At 38.0% G+C, this 18,994-nt stretch overlaps 1 protein-coding gene across 8 annotated transcripts in view; it reads left to right on the forward strand.

The window, feature by feature from the left end:
- Positions 1-491: 491 nt before the first annotated feature.
- The window catches only part of TAF2 (TATA-box binding protein associated factor 2), an 80,828-nt gene continuing 62,325 nt past the window's right edge, over positions 492-18,994 (forward strand). For 6 of the 8 annotated variants that reach the window (XM_046641938.1, XM_046641940.1, XM_046641941.1 and 3 more), the window contains exons 1-5: positions 492-848; positions 1,286-1,340; positions 9,794-9,954; positions 16,167-16,285; positions 17,622-17,763. In XM_046641938.1, the coding sequence (XP_046497894.1) occupies positions 766-848; positions 1,286-1,340; positions 9,794-9,954; positions 16,167-16,285; positions 17,622-17,763 (560 nt within the window). In that variant the 5' untranslated portion in view covers positions 492-765. Of the gene's footprint in view, positions 849-1,285; positions 1,341-9,793; positions 9,955-16,166; positions 16,286-17,621; positions 17,764-18,994 lie in introns of those variants that run through there. The other 2 variants (XM_046641945.1, XM_046641944.1) reach the window with 2 other exon arrangements.

Here is an 18,994-nt window from a genome sequence, read left to right on the forward strand (position 1 = left end):
TTCTCTGCATCTATGTGGATTATTACTTTTTTAAATAAATACTGAGGCAGCAGTGCCTAGTTTGAGTTGGACTACCTGGGGTCTAATCACATATTTTACTGCTTAAATTACTAGGGTCCAGTGAGTTTACGGTGTCTGTTCACAGCAGACCAGAGGCACACCCCTCCCCCTGCTCCCAGGAGACTGCCCAGTTACGATTCCACAGTCCTGGACTTCCCAACCCTTGTCCCCATACTCCTCAACGTGCTTGTGCCAGACATTTACTCTTCCAAAATGTAAATGTTTCCTCCTTTCCTTCCTGCTCTTCTCAACTCACCCAGTAAATATTCGCGTCGGCTTCTCTAAATTTGCACAGCCCTCATCCACTGCACACATACGGAGAGGCACAAAACACCACTGTTACCGCGTAAGCCCCGCCCCCGACACAAACCTTCCGGCTCCGCCCCCTTTCGCCGACCCACTTCCGCTGACGCCGGGGGTCAGAGGTGACAGGCAAGATGGCTGACGGGCTCCGTGAACTGTTGTCGAGACGAGCATCTCCGTGACAGGACCTCGGCGAGGGCGGCTGAGGGAAGCCGAGTCAGGGCGCGAGTTTGAGGCGCCGGCCGCGGATCGAGCGGGGCCGGGCGTGGGAGCAGCGGGAGCCCCGGCGGCGGGGCGTGACTGTTGAGAGGCTGGGGGAGCGGCCAGGGTGAGGAGCCGGCCGCCGGGGATGCCCCGCCGCCCCCCGGGCCGCCGGGAAGCCGAGGGCCGCGGGGTCGCTTCATGCCGCCGACTGGTCTCGAGCCCGCCAGAATGAACAGGAAGAAAGGAGACAAGGGCTTTGAAAGCCCCAGGCCATATAAATTATAAGTATCTTTTCATCTCCTTTTCCTCTTCCAGGGTTTGTTTTCCTGAATTATATGTTGTGATTGTTTCTAACTGACTCGGTGGGCCTGGGAAACCTTGTGGGAAACTAGACCCTTCTCACTGTGTTGGAAGTGGTGTTTGTAGGGCGAAAATGCTTTGATTGACAGTGTTCGTCGACAGATTTAGTGCCCCTTGCGGGGTATGAAACCTTTTTTCTTAAAATACTAAACTAATATTTTTGTCCAAAGAAATCTATTTTCGTGGCTTCTTGCTCAATTTAGAACAAGTTACCCCAGTTTGTAGGATTTTAAAATGAAAGGTAAAATGTGATTTTGAGCTGCTTAGAGCACAGTCCTTGCTTAGACTTGCATAGAATTATGCTTCATTTAATAATAGAAATATTTTCTTTATTTTGTTTTTGTATTTTTTTATATACAACCCATCAGGTCGTCTGCATCAACAACATAAACTTCCAGAGAAAATCTGTTGTGGTAAGTATATTCTCAACAGTTGTGAGCAGTGACGAGTCCACCTTTACAATACTTTGAAATTTCCCTTTCCGGATAACTGTATTTCAAGAATAGGTAAGAATTTGAATTCAGATCTGTATGACTCCAAGGTCCATGACCTTGTTACTATAATACTGGCTGCCTCCTTAATTCTCCCTTACCTTTTTTTTTGTTTTCTATTTCCGGATTAAAATCTGATTCCTTATACTCTGTTGTGGAATATGAAAGTTGTTATTACCAAGCTTTTTAGAATTGTGCATAAAATAAGAATAAGCCCATAGGAAGATTTCTTCCATGAAAAAGTTAATTAAGGTTAATGCACACACTGACTGAACTTGGCCGCTAAGAGGTCAGTTTTGTTTTCTGATCTTGGCTGACTTGGTTTAGGTGATGTCTCTTTGTAGAGAAGTTTTAGATACGGTGTTTGAAATCTCATAACCCTGCCCCCCACCTTTTAGATGAATGGATTTCCTGTATAATCCATTCGAGGGGAGTCCTTGATAAGCCAAGTATTTAATTTACTCTCTGAGCGAAAACTGTATTAAATAGACTAAAATCTTAGTGAGAGGTGGTTTTCTTTGAGTGATGTCATCAACTTCCCTTTCAAATTGTTTGCCTAAGATGAGTTGTGCAGGTAAAAAAGGTAACCTTTTCATAACAATCATAGAATTTTAGATTTATAAGGCTCCTTAAAGGTTCATTAAGTGCATTCTCTTCATTTAAGGAGTTTCTGTTTCAATATTCCTTACATATGATTATTTACTTTGTACCTCATGGAAGGATAGTTTAGGTGGTGTTGTGTTGATGAATTGGGTAAGGAAGATATGGGAGAATTAGGGAGTCTAGTTAAGGGGTTCCTATTAATAATATAGGGGAGAAATGATGAAACCCTGAATGAGGATATCATTAGTGAAATGACGTAGAAATAGAGTTGACATGATTGACTGAATTACAGTGAACATTTATTAAGTACATACTACATGTAAGACCATCTTCTAAGGTTTTGTGTTGATCTTAAGTAACTTAATCTTCACAATAACCTCGTGTAGTAGATATTATTTTAATCCTTGTTTTTATAAATAAAGCAGCTGAAAGAATGGAGGCAGAGGTGCCAGCCTAGTGGTTCAGTGGTTAAGAATGGAGGCTAAGTAACTTACTTAAGGCCGTGAAGTTAGCAAGTGATTGAGCCATTTTTAATCAAGGGTGACCTAAGAGTCATCTGCATCTTCTTTCTGTCTGTTGTTCCCGCTTTCCACCTCCTCTACTCCTGGCAGAATGATAGAAAGGAATTGCAGATGACTCTTACTGGGAATACTAGAAAGGAGCATCCACGTGGATGATTTTTAGGTTTCCTACTGGAAAAGTTTGTTAAGTGATATATGAGTTAGGATCCTAGAAAGAAACAAATGGCACATTCCTGCACATTAATTAAGGGGAAGTAATGAAAGAACTACTTAGAACAAACAGGGTTAAGAGAGATGAAGAGATGGAGGAGCCCCCTAGGTTAGCAACAAGGAACAGTTACCACTGCTAAACTGAAAGAACAAAGGAAGGGAGAGTTTACCAGAACCTACTGTAGCTGTAAGAAAGAGTCACCTTACAGGAGCTATGGCCTTTAGTAGAAAGGTGAGCTACCGCCTGCCTCAGCCTGGCGGAGAGGAACTTGGGGGAATAAATATAATGAACTTGATTTCCTTCTGCTCTTCAGTTTCCTCTTTGTGTCTCCGGTTTGACCAACCCAACCAGAAAGCCAGAGGGCTGGTGCTCAGTTAATGCCACCCCTGGGATACAGAGTAGGGTTGAGAGTGGATTAGGAGGGGCAAAAGGAGAATATCTAGAAGAGTCTACCCCTTTTGCCCCAAATCTTCCTCTCTTGTCTTCTGTTGAGATGAAAAACTGGTGTTTCCAATGTAAGGGACCTAACGAAGTCCTATCAGCTGTTGTAGGGATTGGCAATAGCCAACTACACTTTTTTGTAAGTTAAGTTTTATTTGAACACAGCCACACCCATTTATTTATATATTGTCTGTGGTTGCTTCTGAGCTACAGTGGCAGAGTTGAGTAGCTGTGGCAGAAACTGTAACACAGCCTAACTGTGTATTCATAAAGCCTATTTACTCTCTGGCCCTTTAAGAAAAACTTTGCTGATCCCTGAACTGATGTATTAGTGTGAGGAAATGGCTGTTCAGCACTGTTCCTGCCTAAAATATCAGCTACAACTAGTATCTTTCATACAAGATACTGGAAAGAAAAGTGGGTAAAAAAGAATGTGAAACTTAATTGCTACAGCCCCTGCTTTCTTTAGCTGGTGTCAGGGTCTTAGTTGATATATACAGCTTCCTTATTCCTCCACACATTCCATTTTTCCCTTTTCTTTTGCCAGCATTTCTTTTGGTCTGACCTAGACCTTCACTCCTGTAGGATATGCATCCTTGCTTGTTCTGTCTTTATTGAGTTGTTGCAGTTTTCCATTGACTAGGACTATTAGTCTAGTGAGACCTAAGAGGCATTCCAGTGAATCCCTTGGATTCCAGATGTAGTTTTTGTCCTTACTATATAGCAGAACCTCAATTCCTGTTTGATAATTGGGATTAGTCATTTCAGCTACTACAGTGACCCCTTTTTCTGCCTATTGGGTCAATGGGATGAGGAGCCCAAAGTGGTGGTCCAGGGACAGTCTCGTCTTCCAATTTATTGGAAGCATGACTGTGTGCGCTGATGGATGCATTCCTTCCATGGCTGCTAGAACCTCCCAATATACTGAACCCGGGTCACAAAGACAGGAGGCAAGAATTCTTTGAGGGCTTTTTTGGTGGCATAGTGAAAATAGTCACTCCAGCTTGGTTCCCAGATCTATTTTGGCAATGGAGAGGTAACCCTATATATTGTCCACTAGTTTAAGATAGCCTGTTAGAGGTCTCTCAGTTGGTGTTGTAACAGCCTTCAGCAATTTTTTTGCCAGCTGCTTTGGGATGATAGCGCACAAGATAAAACCAGTAAATTTTGTGTTTAGGAGCCCACTGCCACAGTTCCCCATACACTTGGTTGGGAGCATGTATGGACTCCTGCAATGAAATGTAAGGCTTTTTGTAAGTATATTGTAGTTAGGGAAGGAAAATCTAGAACATGTGTCTGTTCTCGTAAGGACAAATCACTGCCCCTGCCGTGATGTGAACTGTCCAATGTAGTCCTTTCTCTACCAACTGCCTAACTGATCCTTCCTGGAAAGGTCCCATATTAGAAGCTTACTGTGATCCTCTGCTATTGGGAGGTGGGCACTCAGCAGTAGTGGCAGCCAGATCAGCCTTGGTGAGAGGAAGATGATGTTTTTGGGCTCATGCATAGCCTCCGTTCCTGCCACCATGATCACTTTGTATATTGAGCAGGGTGGCTATGGAAAGAGTCTATGACATCTACTGGATAATCTTGCCAGTTGACTTTTGAGGGCCCCCTCTGCAGTGGATACCCTCTGATGGTCATTTATGTGATAATAACATGAATATTTTCATATTATACCTATTCTGAGGAATCCTTTTATATACTTACATCTCCCACCATCTTCTTATTTTTGTTGTTTAATCTCATTCTTTCCAAACCTCTAACCAGTTGGCCAACCCATTAGCAACTGCCCATGGATCAGTGTAGATGTGTACTTTAGGCGATCTCTATTTCTACAAAGAGTGTAAAACCAGATGTATTTCCCAGTGTTCAGCCTACTGTAGGATTTTCTTCCACTGTCTTTCGGGACCACACTTGAGTGGGATTCTCATGGCAGCTACCATCCACTTCCAACTGGTGCCAGCATCCTGTGCAGATTTATTCGTAATTCAGGCTTGTGTTTTGTCTATTCTGTTAACTGAGCATGGGTAACTTTCCATGAGGCCATTGGATTCTGAGTCACCTGCTCATGCTGTTTTCTTGTGCCATATGAACCTGCTTGGCCTTGGTCCCGATGTGTTGTTTCCATTTAAAAGGGGAAAGCTGCGCACATGCCCAGCTTTATTTTTCAGAGCTTCATATTCTACTCAGTTCATGATGGCCATTTCAGGTAACATAGTTTTTGGAATTCCTCTGGTCGTGTGTTCAGTTTGAACTGCAGAGTCTAGTAGCAAACCAGTAGTTGCTTTGCAAATGGAGAATAGTTATTGGCAGAAGAGGTCATGTCCTTACCCCCAAACCCTTGGAATGTGCACTGTCATTCTGTTGGAGAAAGCCAGAATCTATAAAGCATCTCTGTCTGCTGTGGATGTTTTCCATACCATTGGATGTGCTGAGTCATAAGGCCCAAGTGGCAGGGCAGCTTGTACCGCAGCTTGGACCTGCTGCAGAACCCTTCTTGCTCTGGACCTCTCTCAAAACTCATAACCTTAGAGGTTGCCTCAGCAGTATGCCTGAATGTATATATTGCTTCCAGAATCCAAAGAAGCCCACCAAGTTTTGTCCCTCTCTTTTTCCCACCTTGGTGGGTAGTGCAAAATGAAGCAACTTATCTTTCATTTTAGAAGGTCTGTTTTTATATTCCTCAGACCACTGGAACCTGAGAAGCTTTATTGATGTGACAGACCCCTGAACATTCATAGGATTTAATTCCCATCTTCTGCCATCCATATGTTTATTAAGGCGTTTAGAAAACTTGCTTTTCCCTTCTCACCAGGTCCACTTAGCATAATATTGTCAATGTAATATTCCAGTATAGTTCTCTATGGGCTATCCTGTAATCAAGGGACTTTGGGAGTATGACTGAGCAGAAGAATTGATATAGTTATTAGTTATTAGATGATAGTGAAGGGGTTCTGCTGTCTTGAAGGTAACCTGCTTCTGATTGTATTTTCCTGATAAGGATTGGGGGGAAAAGCATTTGCTTGATAATTAGTGGAATGCACGTTACCAAGAGCTGTGTTGATTTGCTGCAGTAAAAATACTGCATCTGCAAACATGGTTGTGATTGGCAAATTTGTGATAATTGACCATTATTCCCTGAAACCTACTTGACTTTTGCATTGGCCAAAATAATTGAACTGAATGAAGATGTAGTAGGCATCTTACAAATCTCTGGTGGCACTAATCTTTGTAATTCCCCAAGGGATGTCTAGTTGCTGTGATTTACTATCTTGATTTACTAAGTGATCCAGTGGTGTCCACTTTGTTCTTCCATAATAGTCCTCACTCCAATGGTAAGAGAATGAATACGGGGATTTGCCAATTACTAAAATATATACTGTATGTTCTAGGGCTGGGGAACTAAGCACAAGTCCTACTCTGAGATAGACTTGGACTGTGAACCCCTCTATTACTTGACCTCTAAAGACTTCCAGTCTGACTAGTAGACTATGGTGATGTTTTGGGACTCCAGGGATTAATGTCAGTTCAGAACCAAGATATAGTAACTCCAGGAGGAGGGCACAAATTAATTTGAGAGTGACATAGGACTCAAGATTTTAAAAGAAAGATATGTGAGACTTGAACATGTTTGTAAGCAAAGGAAAAAATCCTATAGAGAGGAAGATTGTAATTATAGGCAAGGGTAATTAGTAGAGCAGGATTTCTGAGGATACTGGCTTCTAGCTCTTATGGAAGTCTGCTTAATTCTTAAACAGGAGGAAAAGGTAGGTACGTGTAGCAGAAGGGGAAGGGAATTGATAGTTGGCAGAAGAGTGGTTGAAGTTAAGGATCTTGGGTGGATGGAGAAGAAAGTAGCCCTGAAAGTGCCAGGAAGGATTGTAGTGAGAAACTGGAGGAAGTCAAGGAACCGGAGAATTTCATGTGGTTAAACAGGACTGGGAGAGAAATAATGAGGGACAAAGGGATAACATTGTGGGCATTCAAGTTTAAAATGTCAGCATCAGAGCAGTTCTGAGCAGCGATGAGGTGTCTTTCAGAAAGAGGTGTCTTTCTTGATTGCTGTCCCAGAGTGAAAGTGAAGATCATAGGACTAGAAGTCAAGGAGCTTTGAAGCATTGTTACTGCACGGATCAGATCTATCTACATTCAGGTCACTTAGAGTGGTGGCAGAGATAGGTTGGAAAGGAAGAGTATGAGCCTTCATTGAATATTGGGGAATTTGGGAGATAATAGTGAAGAGGAATAGAGGATGGTATACCTGTATGGCATGAACACAAAGGAAAAGAGCAATAAAAACATTTACTAGATGCCAGCTATGATTTTAAGTGCTTTCCAAGGATTAAATTGCTCAGTAGTTGTAACACCACCAAAAGGTAGGTAGTGTCATTATTCTTGTTTTGAGGCAAGTGAAGAAACTGAGGTACAGAGAGCTAGAGTAACTTAGCCCAAGATCATATTTGGTGGTGGGGCTGGGATTTGAATGCAACCAGACTACCTCCAGAAGACATTTAACAATAACTATACTGCCCTTGTTCTTTTAGTGTATGCTATATAAAATCCTGTAAATGGTCTAGAAGTAGCAGTGGAAACTAGGAGGTTTCCTGTTTCCCTCTTGTCTAATTTCTAGTGAGTGAAAGAATAAGTAGCTTCTTGTCAAGGAGGATTTAAGGGACATTTCATCTAAGGCTAGGAGGTAGAGAAGGAGTTTTTGAAAAGGTTAAGTGGCACAGGGGAGGTTACTTAAAATGAGACAAGGGTTCTAGGAGGATGGTCAGTTGTGAAGTGGTGGGGAGAGAGCAAGAAGATGAAAGTGAGAGGTTAGATGACCTGAGGGGCTTGCAGTTGTGCCAGTGGCTAAGGATGACAGACTGGAGGCCAGTCATTGGGTCTCAATGCTGCGGGCAGATTTAGGTTAGGGCTCTAGGTGGTGTCAGAGACCTGATGATACAAGGAGACTGGGCTTTTCTCATCTTCATGAAAGACACTCCATTCACTGTATTATTATTAACCTTGGTTTAGAAAGCCAAATCCTGTTCTTGTGTTCAACCTGTGTAGCTAACTCTTGACAGCACTTTCCATAATCTTTTGTTCGCTTTTGACATTCTTTGGTTCTGCTTGCTGTCTTTCAGCTGATCCAAGTTCATTTGTGTAGATTGGTCAGTGGATAGCTGATAGGTTAATCAAGGGAATTTGGGTCCTCCTCCCTACACGTTGCTCACAGTTTGTAGCTTTTAACGCAGAGATTTCATCAACGGTTTTTTGGCTTTGCTCTTTGTTCTCCTTTGCTTCCATATAGAGCTGTCCAGTGGTCTAGTTTAAGGATGTATGGCTCTCCTCTTATTTGGAAATTGAGGGGAAAGAGGCTGCAGAATCTCTAGGCCTTTGAGTAGTTGGGCTGAATATTATCTAAAAAAGATTCTTGGATACTTATTATTTAAAAGCCTTGTACTGAGAGAAATTATGGTATAGTGGGAATCAATTGGGATCATTTAGATGTGAGTTTGAATCTCAAATCTCCACTTATTAATGATATAATTTTCTCAACTGTGTTAACTTATCTGTAAAAAGTATAAAGGAGTACTTATCTCTTAAAGTTGTCACTGGGATTAGAGAGAATTTATGAAAATATTGAGTGTGATATCTGGCATATAGTAGTGCTCATTAAATAGTAGCCATTATAAATTGTTATCATCTAGTCCTCTAAGGTTATTGCCTGAGTTTCTTCTTAGATATTCCTGTTAGAGCCTCTGAAATTTTTCTGTTCACTTTGCAGCCCCTGAAATATTACTATTTCATGCCCTCCCAATATTTTGTGTCCAAGTACCCCAGTTTTCAACCTAAGGTATTAAACTCACTGGGCTTATCTTCCATGTTTCATTGGTTCATCTTTCCTATTTGATTCAACACAAGAGGGTGGTGGGCAGTCAGTGTATTTAGCTGTCTCTCATGTCTTTGGTTCATGCTTCGTAGACATTGCTCACCACACCGCTAACATGGTAGAACTATATATGGCCTCTGGGACTATTTTGTAGGAAATCATCTAGCACTGTGAAGTATCTCGTGCTCTTGAAGGCAGCAATAGATTTTCCCTACTTGCCTGAGTGTCTCTTGTGGCTCTGGCTTCTTCCCATGTCCTGATTTACCTCTGTGAGCAGACACACGTAGTTGTTAGCTTTCGTGTTGTAGTTTTTTACCCTGTTTAGGGAGCATGTCCTTTCACTCACTCACCTGGTTTTGATTCTCTTTCTGTTGTCATTTTCTTTTCCTTCATCCCTGTTTTGGTTCCACTGTGTCTACAAATTCTTATATTTGAGAGTAGTGGGTCCTTTTACTTTTTTTCTAGCAAATGGCCTAATTTTCACTGATAGTGAATGTGAACCACCAGCATGATAAAGTTTGCATAATTCACACCCGTTCAGTCATTAGGACGACTGTGTTTGAAATGAAGATACTTGGAGAGCATTTGTATGTATGTAGCTATTTGGGATTCTGTCTCTGGAGTGGTATGTGTATAAGTAGTAGAAATCAAAGAAATGTGTTCTAAAACATACCAGTCTTAGTTGTAATGAAGTTATTATTATTTATCTTTACAGGGATTTGTGGAACTGACTATATTTCCCACAGTTGCAAACTTGAATAGAATCAAGTTGAACAGCAAACAGTGTAGAATATACCGAGTAAGGATCAATGATTTAGAAGCTGCTTTTATTTATAATGATCCAACCTTGGAAGTTTGTCACAATGAATCAAAACAGTAAGTTATATACTTTAAAAGCCAATATTTCTAACAGTTATGTTTTTTTCATGTGATTAGATTAATTTTCCAGCAGATTTTTTTTAGATTATTATTAGACTCTGGTTCCTAATTCTTTTTTTCTAATTATAATTTCTGTTGCTTTTGCCACTCTGCACATTTGGTTTAAGAATTTTAGTAGCTCTACCCGACATAGTTAGTTATTAAGTTTCCCTTCTTCAGACTACACTTTTAAGTCAGTACTTATCGGAGAACTTTAAATAAATTTTCTTAGCCATTTTTCTACTTTTAATGTTTTCTTAAAAGTATTTAGTTTATAAATATTAAGTGTAATCTTCGATGAGTTAGATAGTCACCATAATCTGTAGACCAGAGACTACTTTAAAAATTCTATAAAATATTTTGACTACTTTAGAATATCATAGAAAAATATTATGCCTGAAATATCTCATTCCTTCGCTTTAAATAAATATTGCGTCTATTGAGGCTACTTCTGATTTTTATCAGTAAATATATATTGTTGTGATGTTTTATGTTCTATTTTTTTCATTTAAATACTTTCTTTCCACTTTTCCGTGTATTATGAGAGGCTTCATTTTTTATTATTTTGTGGTCAGGAAATAGTCCATTTACTCAGTATACTGTAGTTTGCATGATTATTTTTCAGTTTGGCATTTATATAATTTCCAGCTTTGTGGGCATAGGTAATGTTGAGTGAGTATTCTGGCTCAGCTAAGTTTTTTTTTCCTTTGAATTGTTTCTTAGGAATATAGGATTATTTATCATTCTTATGGCTCTTCTTACCATTTTACTTGATTGTGCCCAGTAAGATTTGTACTGATTTAAATATTGTATTTTAAGGCATTTGTTTTTTCAAAGCTTTGATAGCATTGATTGTATCATTTCTGTGATTCTCAGTGTTTGAGGTTAAAATGTTCCAAACTATAAACTTTCTTTTTTGTAAACTATAAACTCTTTAGTCAAGATGGTATTTTAACTGGTCCAGATGTGTAATATTGCCTTAAGGCAGCAGTTCTCAAAGTCTGATTCCCAGACCTGCAGCATCAACATCACCTGGGAACTTGTTAGAAATGCAAATTCCAAAGTATTATCCCAGACCTAGTGACTTAGAAACTGGGCACAGGGTCCTACAATTTGTGTTTTAACTGTCCTGCCACATGATTCTGATACAAGCTAAAGCTTGAGAACCACTGCCTTAAGGGATTGCAAGTGTGGAGAAAGGAGACTTATCTTTAGACATATTTATGCTCCCAATAATCTGGTTTAGAATCTTTCAAACTCAGAGAAAAGAAAATGTTGTTGATGGGGCTGGCCCCATGGCTGAGTGGTTAAGTTTGCACGCTCTGCTTCGGCAGCCCAGGGTTTCACCAGTTCGGATCCTGGGTGGGGACATGGCGCCACTCATCAAACCATGCTGAGGTAGCATCCTACATGCCACAACTAGAAGGACCCACAACTATAAATATACAACTATGTACTGGGGGGCTTTTGGGAGACAAAGGAAAAATAAAATCTTGAAAAAAAAAAAAAAGAAAATGTTGTTGGAAAAATTCAGGGAATCTCTGAATTGCTCCTATGACTTCCCATTTCATAAAGGTGAGTTACATTGATTTTACAGCCACACTTGTAGAACTGAAGTAAAAAGACTTATTACAAAACCATCTGCATCCTCTTTTCCTAAGGAAAAAAAAAATCATCTGCCTTTGGAGGAGTAAGTAAATACCACTAATAAATGGGAAAGGCACCTGTAAAAGAGCAGGTTGGGGAGCCAGTGCCTTGCCAGAAGGGCAATTTGGCTGCCGTATCAAGCCTAGAGCTCTGCGTTTGGTGACAGGGTAAGAAGCCTTTCCATCTGCCAGTCACAAAACACAGTGTTGGCACATCTGCTTTAGCAGTTTTTGTTGCTCAGGTCTCAAAGAAGATAATCTACGACAATGCAGTGACAGCATCAGTGGACTCCAAATCTGTGGAGGAAGCAAGCTTTTCTATGCTATGCTTATTTTGAGTGATGATATCCCTTAAAATTTTTCTTTAGTAATAGGGAAGATGCCTCATCACTTTTAGTGTTATAAATAAAGGAAGTCATAAAGGAGAGTTTTTTCAAAGGTTAGGTTAGGAAATTGGGAAAGGTAGAATATATTTTAAATTTTCTTTCCAGCTAAAAGGAGAGCTCTGTTAGCCATGATCACTTAGTAAATATTTGCTGACACCCCTGCTTTTCTGCCTAACTCTAGAATCTTGATTACTTTTAAGAGGGATGACATTAGTTATTTACTGATGTGTTTATTCTCTGACTTGTTCAAAAGAGAATTTGAGAAAAATTTTAGAATTTTATTAGACAATAAATTTAGTAGTGAAATTGGTACAAAGGGTGAAAAAGTATAGAATAGTGGGTGCACGCTGTTAAGTTACTCCACAATTGTTAGAGGAAAACTGTAGGTTTGGTTTTGATATTTCTGGTTGCCATACCAAAAAGGGAAACTATCATTTATAAGATTTATAAGACACAAGACAGAAACATACCAATTATTCAGAAGAAATACTGCTTTTCTTAGCGGTTAGATGTGAAAAATATCTCTGTGGATGACAGTATTTTCGAAGGGAACTTTGGGAAAGGCAGATTGTTAAGGTGTTTAGCTTGTCCTTAGATACATCTGTTACCTTTCTTGTTTCTCAAGTAACTTACTTTCTTTAATGAACCAATAAAATTTCCACTAAAGCTGAAACAGAAATTAAGTATAGCAGTTTTGAAATTGAACGTTCAACTTAAAATTCAGCGGAAAAATTTGATCTTTAATATATACAAGAATGTCCTAACATTCAAAGAAGTAATATACTACTTCATCATGTTTTCTTCCTTTGTTTTTTAAAGTTAAGGTGCCATGCCAGGCTCTCCTATTTATAATGGAAAGAGTGTGCTTACCTTGGTTGAGATTCAGCACTTTTGAATTGTAGGGGGAGTGCAAGAAAGAGAAACATTTAGATAAGAGACTAAAAGGCATGTCTACCTGTTTAACTAAATGTTAGCTGAGTTGTTAAATTATCTGTACTAGCAATTAAAAATCCTATTGGTTATGTGAACAAGGCTTCTCTCTCTCTCTTTGACTTATTATCTGCCAGTAGAATTATTGCAGCACTTGTTTCTCCAAATATGTTTTGTGTTTGGATCTTACATACTGTGGATGGATTATAGTTTTCCTTCATAGGAGCTATGGCTCTTTGGTGTTTCTTTTTTTTTTCTTTTTTTGCTGCATTTGTCTCATCTTAGAATAATATAAATGTAGACTTTGCCAGATAAACTGTTTCTGTGGATGGAGAGCCTACAGCGGCTGACATCTTTCTTTCGTCTTTGTTTCTTTCCCTTTCCTAGATAGGCTTTGCCACTTCAAGAAGACCTTTTTTATTTTGCCTGAAAAGTCTCAACTTTCCAAAGTTCTAAGAGTCAGTTTAATTCCTGTCTACTGTCTTCATTTTTACTAAGGAATGGCAGTAGAAATAAAGATATCTTAAGATATAAATGAAATAGATAGCGAGTGATTAGAGTGATCTTTTTAGAGTGATTAGAATTGATTTTTTTTAATTGGTGAGGTTTTTTTTTGACGATTTTCTAGGTCTTATATTTTAATACGAACTTCAACAAAGGGATTTTAAAGGTTATTTTACTGATAACATATAATAAAAGTGGTTGGTTCCATTATTGATTATGGTCAAGTAATATGTATAGTTTTATCTTTTAACTCAGCCACAATGTCTCACTGGCAGTTGTTTTAGTATTGCTTGGAATTAAGTTGTCATACTTGGAGGAATTAGGGTTCATTTAGTAAATCTTCAACAGGAATTTTTCCTGTACTATTCTTTCCACCTTCTACTTGAATGCTTCCAGCTCTGGAGGGCTCACTGGATTTTAAAGCACCTCTTTCATTATTTCTAAATGCTAGAAAGTTCTTTGTTACGTCAAGCTGTTGTTTATAATAGATTTTTGGAGAAATTCTTTTGAGTGCCTTGATTTACCAGTTTTTCCATATCCCCTACAGCATTACTCATCTTTAAGCCTTGTTTCCTGAGGAGGACTGGGGGTTGGCGATGGTGGTGGTCATAGGTCAAGAGCACATTAATATTTTGCTTTCATTATTATTCTGAAAACTGAAAACACTTATTATAATCTTGCCTTGTAATTTTTGGCTTTTGTGAGGTTATTATGAAAGGAAACATATTTGATTCGTATTATGAAAGGAAACACTGAAATCCAAACCATGAGAAGATTGTTTCTCATAACTGACTTCCCAATAGATTCCATTTATAATGACTCACCATTTTATTTGGACCACATTACCTTTTCTCAGGAAATGAGGAGATTAAGTGACAATAATTTCCCATAAAAAACCTGAGCAGTCTAATATGTAATGTTTAAATTTGTTTTTTTGTGTAACGATTATTTTTTACTTTTGAATTTCACAGATAACTGGGAGAAAATTACAGATTCTTCAGCTATCTTTCAGATTTTATGTTTTGAGAGTCTATAGAAAAGAAATTGCAATGTATAGGTGTACAAAGTCTTTAAAATTAGGTGGTATGTTAACTAATTGCTGGTAAGGATGCAGAGCAACTGGCATTTTTATATATTACTGATGGGAATGCAGAATGGTACAGCCATTCTGGAAAACAGTTTGGCAGATACTTCTTTTTTAAAGATTGGCACCTGAGCTAACAACTGTTGCCAGTCTTCTTTTTTCTTTTTTTCTACTTTTTCTCCCCAAATCCCCCCAGTACATAGTTGCATATTTTAGTTGTGGGTCCTTCTAGTTGTGGCATGTGGGACACCACCTCAACATGGCCTGATGAACGGTGCCATGTCTGTGCCCAGGATCTGAACCAGTGAAACCCTGGGCTGCCGAAGCAGAGCGTGTAAACTTAACCACTCGGCCACAGGGCTGGCCCCTGGCAGATTCTTATAAAGCTAAACTTATATTTTCCATGCAACTCAGCAGACCCACTCTTGGGTATTTGTACTACAGAAATGAAAATTCAGTTCACATAAAAACTAATACAGAATTGTTTGTAGCAGCTTTATTTGTGATAGTCAAAAACTGGAAACAACCTAGATGTCCTTCAGTGGGTGAATGAATAAACAATAAATAATCTGTGGTACAGTCTCTACAATAGAATACAGTGTATAAAGGAACAAACTATTGATACATGTGACACCTTAGATGAATTTCAAAGACATGCTGAGTGAGACAAGCCTCAGAAGGTTGCATTCTGTATAATTGCATTTATTTGACATAAGGCATAGTGCAAAGGACTTTTTGAGATGATGGAACTGTTCTATATCCTGATTGTGGTGGTGGTTACATATGTGTTAAAAGAATATAGAATTATATACCAAACGAAAAAAAGTTACTTTTACTTATGATAATTTAAAAAAAATGCATGGTATGTGAAAACACAGGGTTATCTGTTTTTATTATGGTCCTGGAGTTTTTACACCTTTTATTTTACATATTTATTTTACAGAAAGAAATTGTTAAAATTACTGAGAAGGCTGTTTAAATACTTTCAGAGCATTATGTTGATTTCCAGAACAAAATGAGATGAGAACAATGTTTTCATATTTCCATAAGACTTGTGTGTGTTGTTTTCATCCAATAGGAAATAAGTCCAAGTAACTATTGAACAAATATTAAGTACCCCCTGGCATATAGAGGATATAACAGTGAACCAGCTGAAAGGTCTCCTCCTTCATTAAGCTTAAATTGCCATGCACTGGGGAGTAAAGGAGAACAGTATTACATTTTGAGGAATTGAGTCCCATCCTGAGTTGTTTTAAACAGCTTAGTTTCTGTCAGATTATAAAGCTTATTGAATCCATTCAGATTTTTGCCAGATTGACAAGGAATAATTATTTCTTCAATTCTACATGTCTTCTTTATTTTTGTATCAGGAAAGTGTAGTGGCTTTGGCGTTCCAAAGTTAATGAAGAATGTGATAATATTTACGTAGTATCGGCAAGTGGACCATATATGCCATTGTACTTACAGTTTAATAGTTTTTGTCATGATGAGTAGAGCGACAGTTACGTGGCTAAAAAGCGTTCTTATGAATTATGTAAGATGATGTAATGTCTACAAACAAGTGGTGCTAAATATTTGAGAAAATATGTGGTAAAATATGTGGCTTCTTTTTTCCCCCAGGAGAAATCTCAATTATTTTTCCAATGCTTATGCAGCTGCAGTTAGTGCTGTGGATCCTGATGCAGGAAATGGAGAACTTTGCATTAAGGTTCCGTCAGAATTATGGAAACACGTGGATGGTAAAGTACTAAGAATATATAGAGTGGACAATAAAATCATGTTAGATCTAGTGACTAGAAACTTTTACATGAAAATTAATGATATCGAAATTGTAAATTAATCAGTTGAAATATATAGGAGTTAGAACCTCTTTTTTTCCTTACGGATCACTGGGTAACAGGAAAATAGCAATCAAGGGCTGCGACAAAGAGCAATTTATTTCACTGTTGTTTTTAAAATGAAAGTTGTAGAAAAAAAAAGTTAGATGGATGGAACAATTTGTCAAGATTTGAGAATGCACACAATATCAAATTAGTTTAGAATTATAGCATTTTATTGTAGGAAGCATCCTAAAAAATCATCTGGTTCAGTTCTTTGCTTTTACAGAAAAATAATCTGAAGTCCAAAGAGAATAAGTGACCTGCTGGAGGTCACTAATTAGTAGTAGAGTCAAGGCTAGAACATAAGGTTCCTAACACCCACTCTGCATACTTTTGAGCATACTCTGATTGTTTCTGAATCTTCATTTTCTGTTGTATAAAGTAGCAGCCATTATAATTGTTATATGTAACCTTCTGCCTACCTTTATTTAGCCTTATAAAAATTAACTAAGATAAGAAAGTAAAAGACTTTTTGTTTTCTTTTTCCTTTTTTTTTTTGGTAGTTATTTGTGTGTAGGGGGGGATTTCTTGGAGGAAGGGGCTTTGCCCACTTTAGGGGACAGGCATGGAAGATCATCATTGCGTGTTAAGGGACTGGAGATAGTCCGTGTGGTTGTAACATTTTGGGAGAAATTAAACATCTTTTAATCTTATTATGAAATCAACACATATTATGTAAAAATCAAACGTAACAGTAAGTAATGCATAATGTAAATTCTTGCATAGTCCTTCCCACCCACCCCACCCCCTACTCCTTCTCCTACTCCCTGAAGTCAACTAGATTAACAATCTGTGGGAGAATGTAATGAGAGAACAAACTTGGAAGTAAGTTTTGAATTGGATCTGGAAGTCCTTAAGTGTTCTATGTGGTAGTTTTGAGCTTTTTTCTTTAGGCAGTGTATAGCACTGTCAGAACTGTTGAGAGGACGATATGGCATGACCAGAACTATATTTTGGGAGAACACAGCTAGCAATGACTAGAATTGAGTGGAGGTGAGGACACCAGTGGAGGCAGACTATTGAGTTAATGTAGGTAGAGAGATGATGAAAGCCTAAGTTAGGGTAAGTAGTGTGGTTTTTCATGTAAAACTCAGCCTTTGATACCCATTTTATGTTCATTGTCTTTGCCCTTGTTATAGACCACTGTTAATTATATATTTGTGTATCAATATATTTGTATATTTATTTGTTGCAGAGTTAAAGGTCCTAAAGATACACATCAATTTTTCTTTGGATCAGCCAAAAGGAGGTCTTCATTTTGTGGTACCCAGTGTAGAGGGAAGTATGGCAGAGAGAGGTGCTCATGTTTTCTCTTGTGGGTATCAAAATTCCACAAGGTAGATTATTAATTCTTATATATTGCAGTTAATTTCATTTTTAAATTGCACTTTTTCCTCTATGTATGCAATACGTGTATTTAGTATAAAATAAGAAATATGAGCTTGATCCCCAAGCTTCTTTTACCTCTTCTGAATCTTGTTGCATTAGTTATTCCTCCTCAATCCTATGTCTTCCCTCTGTTCTCTCCTAAAATCATCTCAGTTTTCTCTTATTTTTTTAACTTTATGTTGAAGTAAAACAACATCAGGAAATTACATAAATTGTAAATAGAAAGTTCAATAAATTTTCACAAGTGAACAAACTCATGTAGTTCACAGTCACATAAAGAAAAACATTACCAGCATCACAGAATTCTTTCTTCCACCCACTTCCATTTGCTACTTACCCACCTAATATCCTCCTGCCCAAGGGTAACCACTATCCTGATTTATAAAATACTATGGATTAAGTACACCTGTTTTTAAACTTTATAAATGGAAGTGTATGCATTATGCTTTTTATATCTGGCTTTTGTATTCAACACTGTGGTAGTGGGATTTACTTTCATTGTTGTTTGTAATTATAGTTCATTCTTGTAGCTCTATAGTTCACTACATGTTATTGAAATATTATTTTATAATATGCATACTCTCTTCAAATTATTATTAATACTACTCAGATTATTAACTCCTCCAAGCCAGGGATGCTGTCTTCTACTTATTTATGTTTTGGTACCAAGTACAGACCCTGGCACATCATAAAACCTGAGCTGAGTTGATAGAGGGTTGAATAGAAATTTTATGACTGGCTTTATTTACCAGCACTGTTTGATTTTGTATAATGTATCACATATTCCAGAAAAGCACTTTACTGACTTATTGAATAGGTCCTGAATATTGTGTTTTTTAAAGCTTTATTATAAGCTTTTTTAGTTTCTGGAAATGAGTGCTATGTAAAAAGTGGCTAATGTGAATAGACAAGTGAAAATTATTTTTAATTTAAATATTGGAAACTAAGAATGTCTTACTTTTTGGGATTTGAACTGGAGGTACCACATGATATATTTTCTTAATATTGCCAAATAATATTTGGAGACAGGTTTCTATTTTTATTCAAATTCTTTCAAGTTGCACAGTAAAAAAAGCTTCAGCAGGCAAATAACTAAAGTTTCTTTTTGTACATATTCTATAAATGTTAAAATACCTTATCTGTGAGGAGAGCAGTGTAGGTTATACTTTCAACGTATTT

Source organism: Equus quagga, chromosome 16, assembly GCF_021613505.1.
Source record: "Equus quagga isolate Etosha38 chromosome 16, UCLA_HA_Equagga_1.0, whole genome shotgun sequence".
NCBI lineage: Eukaryota > Metazoa > Chordata > Mammalia > Perissodactyla > Equidae > Equus > Equus quagga.